Raw genomic sequence first — 12,312 nt, forward strand, 5'->3', positions numbered from 1 at the left:
AAAGCAACACAGTCATTGTATTAATGGTGAGATGAGCATTTATATCACTGTGCCAAAAAAAGTTTAATTTTATTTTTCTTCATCTGTAAAAAAAAAACCCAGATGTAATAGCAATTTGAAAACTAATTGGACATCTCTAAAGAATTTTTATATATTTGGCTTAAATATGAGGTTATGGTAAGAAAAGCAAGGATGTATGATTTTTCACCAGTTCGGATTTTCCGTCCTCCTATTTAGGCCAGTTCAGAGAAATGACATGACGGTGTAACCAGAAAACCGCATTTGCATTGCATATCGTCAATCATAAGCCGCAGATAGAAGTGGTTATTTAGTGCACAAGCCATTAAGTCAATTTTCTAATTATATTTTATTAATTGAATGATGCATGGTTAGATTATAAGTGTGAGCCAGACTTAGTAGAAATGCCTCAATGCACTCACATAGAAGCAAACAACACCCTATGGAAATACACCAAAAGCACAGAACTTAAGAGACCAAATTTTTTACCTGTATTTTGAATTTAAGGACAAAACGTCGGTCCAGGCCTAACTGCCGAAACTGCATGTAAGGTGTATATTAAGGTACAGTCCACTGTACAGTAATCTTGTTTTTTTTCCACAGCCATCAAACATCATAAAATTCTTTTAAGAGTACCCTTTCACTTTCAGTAAAATCCAAGAATGTGATTATTTTGACACCAATGATCATTTCAAACTAAATGGTACCCAGATTTGAGCATAGTCACGCATGACATTCTGCTGTTAAAACAATGTTTTCTCTTCAGGGATGCATGACACTAACTGTAATGTGCCATCACAAGATTAAATATGCTAAATTGTAATTTTGGGGATTGATATCTGCAGTCTAAATTCCCATACTGCTCACAAACCACACTGGAATATCTGGCTTTGATGTGTTGTCGTAATAGCTAGCTTCAATAGCGTCCCATAAATTCTATGCAAAGGCCATTTATAGTTCAGAAATCTATTTTCCTTTTAGACTGTTCTGTTTTGATTGGATTTGGATCTTTTTAATTTCTGCTGGTGCATCATTAGCTTGGCAGGGAAGGATTAATTAATTTATTTTTTCTCAGCTTTGGTCCACCTACACACACATCCCACTTTGTACTCTACTAAACTAAGCGGTAACTGAATAATATTTACCCCAAAAGAACATCTACCTACAGTCTGATCTGTGTTAAGCAAATGGATCTTGACAATAGATGTTTCACTGTGTTTGTATGTGTCTTTGAGAGTTGTTTGTATACACGCCTCCCTAAAGTCTGATCCTCCACACCATGTTTATGACTGGGAAGTATGGACATTGATGTCAAGTCCATCCTTCCACCTCACCATCCCTCAACAAGGACATCCCGCCTTGGCTGTGATTGCATTACCCCAGTGTCCATCCACGAGTGTCCTTGTGTGTCCTATCTGATGTCTCTCTTCTCTCACAACCATACTCTGCCAACTCTTTTCTCCAGGCATGGGAAAGAAGGACGATCCCAAACTAATGCAAGAATGGTTCAAGCTGGTGCAGGAGAAGAATGCCCTAGTCCGCTATGAATCCGAACTCATGATATTGTAAGTGGTATACTCTCAATCTTATGATGTTAATGCAGATTACTGGATGCCCTCCATTGTTTCCTGTCTTATTCCTCAACTTTAATCAAATTTAGTAGCACGTTTCACTCTTTCATGGTGGAATATTGGCACACTATATACAGAAAGGATTCAAGTAATTATAGTTGCTGCCAGGAGGAAGTATTGAGCTGCACTGAATTGACCTCATGTGATGCACATTCTGAGCACTTACAAAGCGGCCATTTACAATCACTGAACCTTAAACTGCCAATGGGTCTAACTTCTTGGTGCACATTCCTCAAATTATAAGTAGAATTTCACGAGATTTCATTTATTTTAACTTCGTTTGAAAAAATGAAAAAACACATCCAGTAAGGCATTGGACATGGACAATGTTATTTTATATTCTTCCACCTGATTGTGTCAGTTGACAAGGGCAATGAAAAGGTACTATCTTTTAATTTGGATGTTAAAGTACAATTATTTGATCAAGCCTTTCATTAGGGGCACTCAAGGAAGGCTGAAAGTCCATCCATCCATCCATCCATCCATCCATCCATCCATCCATCCATCCATCCATCCATCCATCCATCCATCCATCCATCCATCCATCCATCCATCCATTTTCAACACCGCTTTTCCAGTTCAGGGTCGCTGGAGTCTAGCCCAGCTGACATCGGACACCATGAACTAGTCGCCAGCCAGTCACAGTACATGTGCTGTGAGACGAACAACCAGCCACATCCACATGCACACCGCCACTGAGAGAAAATTGATCCCACACTACCCGCACACGTCAGGCCTATATACGTATATACGTACGGCCTACACCATCAGCGACTTCGGCTGAAAGTTCAAAGCTGCCAAATTAATCAGGGTTGATTGTTTATGTTTTCTTTTAAGTGCCAGAGAATTGGAGCTCGAGGACCGCCAGAGTCGATTGCAGCAGGAACTAAGGGAGCGAATGGCTGTGGAAGGTGAGTTTATGTCTGTTTGCCCAGTCCTGTAAATCTGAGTGGCCCTCTTAATGCAATTATATTCACCTCTTTTCATGTGGTACCGCAAGGCTACAGTAAATTGTATGTTTTAGAATTCATTCAAGCTATAATTACAAGCACGTAAGAAAACATTTTAAGCACGAAAGCATGTTGCGGGTGCACAACAATTGTCTGCCAACCCCAAGAGTGGTTGCATGCACGTGGACACTTAACGAAAGTGTGGTATGTTCAAATAAATCACCAGTAGCAACTCTTGCGGTAAAATCAGATTGTGCACACCGACACAATTAGCCATGTCCATGTCTCGGCATCACACTTAAGTCCTACTCAGGTAAAACGATAAAATGTCCTTGTCAATGAGCTCGCCTTTATTTAAAGGTCAGCTCAGTGGCTCTAGTGGTAGAGTGTCTGTCCTGAGACTGGAAGGTTGTGGGTTCAAACCCTGGCCGGGTCATACCAAAGACTATAAAAAATGGGACCCATTGCCTCCCTGCTTGGCACTCAGCATTAAGGGTTGGAATTGGGGGGTTAGATCACCAAATGATTCCCGAGCGTGGCAACGCTGCTGCTCACTGCTCCCCTCTCCCCCAGGGGATGGATCAAAATCACATGGGGATGGGTTAAATGCAGAGGACATATTTCACCACACCCAGATGTGTGTGTGACGATCATTGGGACTTTAACTTTAAGATGACCTAAGACTGTTGGTCAACTATAATTCATGCACTCCAATACAGTGTTAGTTTGCTACACTTAACATTACATGAAGAATTAATGAAGGTTAATGTAACTTTATCAATACTGCTCTGGAGTAGCATCTTCCGCAAATATGCATTTACGGCACTGCAGCAGAAGCTTGGATGTAACATTGCACATTACACTCCATCACAATGTGCTCAAAAACAGCGTGCATTCATTCCAATGTATATTTTAGTCACATGTGCCAAAGAGGCCTATTCTAACAATTGTTCATTTACCTTGTTCTTTTTCAGACCACCTGAAGACTGAGAAGGAACTTGCACAGGAGAAGCAGATCTTAAATGAGATGCTCGATGTTGTGGAGCAGCGCGATGCCCTGGTGGCACTCCTGGAGGAGCAGAGGCTTCGAGAGAAAGAGGAAGACAAGGACCTGGAGGGTGTGATGCTCTCAAAAGGCTTCAACCTTAATTGGGTTTAACAAGAGTGAACTAATTGCGCCAACAGGTCTGCAGTTGAAATGACCTGGAGCGTCTCAGACTTCTTTGATCAGCATAGCGCGGCGAACATAAAAAAAGGCAATTCGTCGGAATCTGTCACACCTACAGCAATGAATGTGTACAGATTCCCAGCAAACATACACTCGCACACAGTAGCCTGCGGTGTTTACACACCCTCAGCCCACAGGCAGTTCTAGTTAATCACTTTTCAGGTTTGGACTTTCATCGCGGGTAGAAAGACGGTACTTTAGCAATTCATCATTGCAGCCTTGAAATACTGGCTCTTTTGGAGCATGTTCAAAGACTTGTTGGGTCGGCAATGATCTAAAGGGAATAATGCAGTCTGGTCCTGCTGATGTAAAGGAAACTTAAAGAAATGTGTTTTGTAAATAAGTTGTGTAGATGCAGTAACATTTTACAGCAGATCAAGATCCTCCGCCAAAAAGGAAGGCTTCTGAAATTGCCTTCCTCCACATTGACTTCTTCCTGATGAACCACAAAGAGAAAATAATGTTTCTTTCGTTTTAGCATAGTTTTTTGTGGGGCCACACTAAGAGTCCATCAAACACAGTATTTTAATGTATTTATGATATTTTATCAAACATCACTTTGCACTCACACTGGTGTCACAATTATTGAGCGGCCGTATACATGTGCCCATCCGCACGCCGACACCAGGCAGGAAGCCTCCAGTGACCGTGACAAACAATGAGAGACCCCCCCCCATCAGCACATGACAAGCTAGGAAGGAATGTACTGGCAATTTTGGTCAACCGTGAGCCTAAGGCCAGTGTGCCTTTGAGGCTCCAGGACTCCCCCTCAGCCCTTCACGAATAGACCCTCAGAAAACTTAGAGGGAGGGAAACTAATGGCTACAATATCATGTTCCTGGCAAACAGGGCTGCCGTTGGAAAAGTAGCCTAATTAGTGAACACTGCATCCATAACAAATACTTTTTATTTTGTCCCTGACTGCAAGGACACAGAATACACACGTAAGCACATTTGATAGAAGAGTGTAATGGTTCACCATGCTTATATTGACCTTTTCCCTTGTGTCTGCTTTTTATTATCCCTGAAATTTGTTTCTGACCATTCTACCCAATCTGGAGAGGGAGTGGGCAGTCGGGACCGGAGGAAAACTCACAGAAGCAAGGAGAGTACATGCAAACTCTAAAGCCCCAAAGTCGGTTGTTAAATCAACAGGGCTCCATGGTGTTTGGCCCTGGTCCGCCACATCTGTAGAGGTTTATTGTAATTCTGAAGCTCCTCAGACGACTGATCTCTTTTATTTTTGTGATTTTTAATATTGAAGGACCCCGTGGAGTCTGTATACCATGGGATAAAAATGTGGATGGCATTACAGGGTAGTAAGATATTACTATTTGCAACTGTTTTCCTTAGTTCACGTGATTATACATGGTTGTATGACATTTTATTGATTCAGTGGTCTTCGTGATTCGCTTGCAAGGTCTTCCAAAAACGGAATTTCAATTTAATGAAATTCTATTTTAAAACAAAATATAGTGTGTCTTGACTTACAAATATTTTGACTCGGAATCGATTGTGTCTGCAAGTTGAGGACTTACCTGTATTTACATCTAGATGTGTTAAACAACTTAGGACAGAGCACCTTTTGTTTAAATCCACACACATTTCAAGTGGGCAAAGGTATTATTAAATTAACTAATAGTAAATAACACGATGGAATGCTGGGTAGCATGTCCATCTCACAGTTCAGAAGTGCAGCCTATGTGGAGTTTGCATGTACATGGGTTTCCCTCTGGGTGCTCCGGTTTCCTCCCACATCCCAAAGACAGGCATGGTAGGCCGAGTGACCACTCCAAATTGTTCGTTAGTCTGGATGTGAGTGGTTGGTTGGGTGTACCCTGCGATTGGCTGATGACCAGTTCAGGGTGTCCCAAAGACTGCCAGGATAGACTCCAGCATGCCCATGACCCTTGTGAGAATAAAGCAGTTCAGAAAATGGATGGATGAATTTGTATTATTTAATATTTGATGGCATAACCCTTACTTGCAATAACTGCATCAAGTGGGCAACCCATTCATTTCACCAGACTGTTTTCTTCTCAAAATGCTTTTGTTTCTTCAGGAGGGGTAATACATGGTCCATTGGGCTAAGTTTCTGGTGATTGACTTTCGGTCAGTCTAAGACCTTCAAATTCTCCCCTGATGAAGTACATTGTTGTGTTGGCATTGTGTCTTGCGTCATTATCTTATTGCATGATAAAGCTTCTCCCGATTAGATTAATTTCTCTGTAAATTTACCCACAAAATGGTTTTGTAGACTTTACACATCACATATGTATACAGTACACATATATACACAAACTCTAGTTACAGCACACTGCTTTTCTCGTAGTCCAAACTGAGACTGAATGATTATTAATGGTCCAGGGTCCACTCACTCAGCTGGGATAGGATCTAATTTCTCAGAGACCTTGAAAAAGCTAGGAACTGTATACAAAATGAATGAAAGGATGATTTCAGGGAAGTTACGGCCTTTGTACATTCACTCATATGTCCCAAATAAAATATAAAGTGAAAACACGAGCGTTTCACGTGATCAACAGTGATGGACCCACCTCTTGATAGGAAATTCACTATATCACACTGATAGCTAATGTTTACAAATATACACGTCTTGTTTTTTTTGTCTCCTACGGTGACAAATGAGGAGATTCAGCAAGTGGCAGTGTTCATACAGTACAACAGATGCCTTGTTCTGTTTTTATTCTATCCTTTCACAAGGGTTAATGTTTCAGTGGACATTTTTTAAGGGTCTGTAAAACAAAATATTTAATTTGAGGTTCTGGAGCAATGCATATGCTGTGAATATTTTGCATCTAATTGAAAATTTGAAATATCCCTGACAGTCATTGTTTTACAGCACATAGAGGACACATTATATAGTATATGTGCAATGAGTTGGCATAAAGTTACACGAGCCTTTGGTGTGTAGATTGTGAGTGTGATGTGTGACATGATTGTACTGATATTTATTAATGTGTGAAAACTGTATTATATGTAAAGAATAATTTTTAAACTGTTCTGTTGGCGCACGACTTATGTAAATGCTTTGTGTAGCTGCTTATGGGTGTTGGATGTATGCTGCAAACAGCAATAAAACAATGCAGTTGTCTTTCTAATTTTTTTGAAATAGTCACTTAACTCTTGTGGTTTAAACTTTTCAGGAAAACATTCAGACAAATTGACTGGTTGACATTTTTGTGAGCATGTTGCCTTAAGTTTATGGCAGTGTGTTACGGCACACTTACCCTCTATAAACTAACTCGTTAAAAGTTCATACTGGAGGGACTTTTGACTACGTAGAATAAATTTGTCACAAAATACATCTATTGCAAAGTGAAATTAATGACGAATTATTTTTAAAAAAATGCAAAACATTTTGCATGTAAAATTAAACACGTTTATTTACTAGGTTATTGCTCTGAATATCCACATTTAAATTAAGAATGTCACCACTGGACAATATTATCTTTGCATAAGACAAGCATTTAATCTCTAGCTATAAATCTGATTGGAGTTTTTTTTTTCTTTCAGAGAATGGATAAATGGATAATAAACATTCAATCACAATATCTCTGACTATATTTATTATCCACAGTTTGTACATTTTAGTTATGGATCTTATAATAGCATCGACAAAGGATTTTTGAGAAATGTAGGTACGTTTATGGCAGACCTTGTTATAGATTTTGTCAATTAATGAGGTGTACCTAATTTCGTGTCCGTTGGGTGGCTATTTTACGAATTGCACTTAGATTGAAAGGTCGCGTTTCCTCTAAGTTTTCCGGTGCGTGTCATTTTAACTTGACTCAGGAAATACCGTAGTGATGTGCATTCCGGTTCTTTTAAGTGAGTTGAATCTTTAGAATCAGTTCACTCAAAATATTCGTTCAAACGAATCGTTCAACGAATCGTCCCCCCCCTCCACATACACACCGATCCGGTTTTTTTTTTTTTTTTTTTTTTTTTTTTTTTACTTCAATAACACACACAACTAAGCAATACACCTCACAATACACCAGACAAAAAAAAAAAAAACAATCAAGTAAACACACTAATGTCGACAACGGCAACGCACACACTTTTCTCTATATTACAACATCCCGTGGAAACAACCCATATACATCAAACAATACAACTACACCCCCCCCCCCCCCCAAAAGAAATATAATAATAATTACTCGGGTAATTCACACGTTTCTTTCTATAATAGTCTCTCCCTCGTGTTGGCTCGTGAGTGAACGATTCGTTCAAAGGAACGAATCCTTTCAGTGAACGAGAGTGAACGGATCACTTCCTAAAGTGATTCGTTCTTTTTTCTGTTCATATGATTCAACCAGTAGGTGTTGGTAACGCGCATTGAAGCTGGTGCCACCTCGCCATAAAACAAAACAAAGAGGAAAATGACGTAAATTCCCGTTCACGAACGAGTTGTAAATTGCATTTCCCGTTCCCGTGCATCAACGGATCAGTCAGTGAACTGTGTAAACCAGAATGTCGATTTACGATTTGCCAAGGAAAGAAAGAACCACTCACTGAAACACCACTTCTTTTATGCACGTTTTCTCCAAGCTAACGGCTAACTTTATTGCATGAAGGGATGCGCCGTTATGCAACAACGGGGAGATTATGCTTCTCTTTGTGTAATCTTGATTTTATAACACTTGTAGTAGTTTTTAAATAACGTGTATGCATATATACGCCTAAATATTGTTATCCAATATATCTACTGCAATTTCACATTAGATTGCTGGTTTGAAATTTACTTTCAATATTATTATTATTTTCAAATAAACATTTATGTTAAAACTTGTCTGGTGTTTTATTCCTTGTTTTTTTATTCGCCAATTAAAACATAAAAATCAGACATTTGGTTAACTGCTTTATATGACAATATGTGGAGGTACACCTCATGGACACTTCAATAGGTACACTACACGAGGTTAAAAAAAAAAAGAATACATAAATAAGAAAGTGTAGCGAACGATTTGGTGAACGATTCTTTTGAACAAATATTTTGAGTGAACCGATTCTAAAGATTCAGGTCACTTAAAAGAACTAGAATGCACTAGTACAAAAGAGTGCAGATGGCCAAGTGCAGCCAGGTTGAAATAGCCAACTGGATAATGACATGGGCTCTCGCTTGGGCAGAACTTGGTTCGATCCCAGGTGTGAGCATATACCTAAATGTGCTTTTAGAATTGGAACTTCACTGCATATGCAAACAAGTCAAAGTCTGCTTTATTGTATTTAATAAATAAATGCAAGTATTTATGTGTAAATACATAAGGTGGCCCGCCCCCAAGTTGGCGGACCAAACCAATGGATCACGCCCACTACCTAGGGGGCGGGGTGGAATCCAGTAGTGTAAGGGGCGGGGGAAGAGAGTTAGGGTTCCAAAGTAGGGGTTAAAGCTAGGGTTAGGGGCGGGCCACCTTATGTATTTACACATAAATACTTGCATTTGATGGCATATGCATACGCAGCGAGGGTCCAATTCTAAAAGTGTGCCTAATAACAGGCCACTTTATTAGGGAAATATCATGGTCAAAGGTCACAGGTGTCCAGCTCTAGTCCTCGGGGCCGCGTTCCAACATGTTTTCCAAGTGACCCTCGTTAAGCGCACCTGCGTGAAAAGTTTTTGGTCACTTTCACGTTCCGCAGGAGCTAAAACTTTTCACGCAGGTGCACTTAACGAGGGAATCACACGGACACTCCATTAGGTACACCGCCATTTTCAAGTGTACCTAATAACAGGCCACTTTATTAGGGAAATATCATGGTCAAAGGTCACAGGTGTCAAGCTCTAGTCTAAAATGGCGGTGTACCTAATGGAGTGTCCGTGTGATTCCCTCGTTAAGTGCACCTGCGTGAAAAGTTTTGGTCACTTTCACGTTCCGCAGGAGCTAAAACTTTTCACGCAGGTGCACTTAACGAGGGAATCACACGGACACTCCATTAGGTACACCGCCATTTTCAAGTGTACCTAATAGGCCACTTTATTAGGGAAATATCATGGTCAAAGGTCACAGGTGTCAAGCTCTAGTCTAAAATGGCGGTGTACCTAATGGAGTGTCCGTGTGATTCCCTCGTTAAGTGCACCTGCGTGAAAAGTTTTGGTCACTTTCACGTTCCGCAGGAGCTAAAACTTTTCACGCAGGTGCACTTAACGAGGGAATCACACGGACACTCCATTAGGTACACCGCCATTTTCAAGTGTACCTAATAACAGGCCTCTTTATTAGGGAAATATCATGGTCAAAAGTCACAGGTGTCAAGCTCTAGTCTAAAATGGCGGTGTACCTAATGGAGTGTCCGTGTGATTCCCTCGTTAAGTGCACCTGCGTGAAAAGTTTTGGTCACTTTCACGTTCCGCAGGAGCTAAAACTTTTCACGCAGGTGCACTTAACGAGGGAATCACACGGACACTCCATTAGGTACACCGCCATTTTCAAGTGTACCTAATAGGCCACTTTATAAGGGAAATATCATGGTCAAAGGTCACAGGTGTCAAGCTCTAGTCTAAAATGGCGGTGTACCTAATGGAGTGTCCGTGTGATTCCCTCGTTAAGTGCACCTGCGTGAAAAGTTTTTGGTCACTTTCACGTTCCGCAGGAGCTAAAACTTTTCACGCAGGTGCACTTAACGAGGGAATCACACGGACGCTCCATTAGGTACACCGCCATTTTCAAGTGTACCTAATAACAGGCCACTTTATTAGGGAAATATCATGGTCAAAGGTCACAGGTGTCAAGCTCTAGTCTAAAATGGCGGTGTACCTAATGGAGTGTCCGTGTGATTCCCTCGTTAAGTGCACCTGCGTGAAAAGTTTTGGTCACTTTCACGTTCCGCAGGAGCTAAAACTTTTCACGCAGGTGCACTTAACGAGGGAATCACATGGACACTCCATTAGGTACACCGCCATTTTCAAGTGTACCTAATAACAGGCCTCTTTATTAGGGAAATATCATGGTCAAAAGTCACAGGTGTCAAGCTCTAGTCTAAAATGGCGGTGTACCTAATGGAGTGTCCGTGTGATTCCCTCGTTAAGTGCACCTGCGTGAAAAGTTTTGGTCACTTTCACGTCCCGCAGGAGCTAAAACTTTTCACGCAGGTGCACTTAACGAGGGAATCACATGGACACTCCATTAGGTACACCGCCATTTTCAAGTGTACCTAATAGGCCACTTTATTAGGGAAATATCATGGTCAAAGGTCACAGGTGTCAAGCTCTAGTCTAAAATGGCGGTGTACCTAATGGAGTGTCCGTGTGATTCCCTCGTTAAGTGCACCTGCGTGAAAAGTTTTGGTCACTTTCCCGTTCCGCAGGAGCTAAAACTTTTCACGCAGGTGCACTTAACGAGGGAATCACACAGACACTCCATTAGGTACACCGCCATTTTCAAGTGTACCTAATAACAGGCCACTTTATTAGGGAAATATCATGGTCAAAGGTCACAGGTGTCAAGCTCTAGTCCTCGGGGCCGCATTCCAACATGTTTTCCAAGACCTGATGGAATGCACATCACATCAAAACAGTGCAAACGACTGTGGTCTTCCAGGTCGAAATAGCCAACTGGATAGTGACACGGGCTCTTGCTCGGTAAGAACTTGGTTCGATCCCAGGTGTGAGACTATACATTATTGTGCAATTAACCCTTTATTTATTTATTCTTTTTTTTTTTTTACCACGTGTAGTGTACGTATTGAAGTGTTCATGAGGTGTACCTACACATATTGTCATATAAAGCAGTTAACCAAATGTCTGATTTTTATGTTTTAATTAGCGAATAAAAAAAACAAGGAATAAAACACCAGACAAGTTTTAACATAAATGTTTATTTGAAAATAATAATAATATTAAAAGTAAATTTCAAACCAGCAATATAATGTGAAATTGCAGTAGATATATTGGATAACAATATTTAGGTGTATATATGCATACACGTTATTTAAAAAAACTACTATAAATGTTATAAAATCAAGATTACCCAAAGAGAAGCATAATCTCCCCGTTGTTGCATAACGGCGCATCCCTTCATGCAATAAAGTCAGCCGTTAGCTTGGAGAAAACGAGCATAAAAGAAGTAGTGTTTCAGTGAGTGGTTCTTTCTTTCCTTGGCAAATCGTAAATCTACATTCTGGTTTACACAGTTCGCGCCAGGAGGGAGACGCAACACGTTCACTGACTGATCCGTTGATGCACGGGAATGAAGGCAGTTCACCCATTGACTCATTCGCGAACGGGAAAGTCAGGATTCGTTCACTCACTGATCCGTTCTCGCGATGAACTGGAAATGCAAATCACTCACTCACTGACTCGTTCACTCACAGACCTATCCGTTCAATTGGTGAACTGAAAATGCAATTCACAACTCGTTCGTGAACGGGAAGTTACGTCATTTCTTTCTTCGTTTTGTTTTACGGCGAGGTGGCACCAGCTTCAATGCGCATTACCGACACCTACTGGTTGAAGTCATATGAA

General features: G+C 40.7%; 1 protein-coding gene across 29 annotated transcripts in view; it reads left to right on the forward strand.

Moving 5' to 3' along the window:
- mical3a (microtubule associated monooxygenase, calponin and LIM domain containing 3a) overlaps nt 1-6,946 on the forward strand; it is a 59,989-nt gene extending 53,043 nt beyond the window's left edge. For all 29 annotated transcript variants that reach the window (XM_037255216.1, XM_037255215.1, XM_037255218.1 and 26 more), the window contains 3 exons: nt 1,484-1,583; nt 2,487-2,560; nt 3,574-6,946. In XM_037255216.1, coding sequence (XP_037111111.1) covers nt 1,484-1,583; nt 2,487-2,560; nt 3,574-3,758 — 359 coding nt within the window. In that variant the 3' untranslated portion in view covers nt 3,759-6,946. The remainder of the gene's footprint in view (nt 1-1,483; nt 1,584-2,486; nt 2,561-3,573) is intronic.
- The last annotated feature ends 5,366 nt before the right edge of the window (nt 6,947-12,312 follow it).

This window comes from Syngnathus acus, chromosome 6 (assembly GCF_901709675.1).
Source record: "Syngnathus acus chromosome 6, fSynAcu1.2, whole genome shotgun sequence".
NCBI lineage: Eukaryota > Metazoa > Chordata > Actinopteri > Syngnathiformes > Syngnathidae > Syngnathus > Syngnathus acus.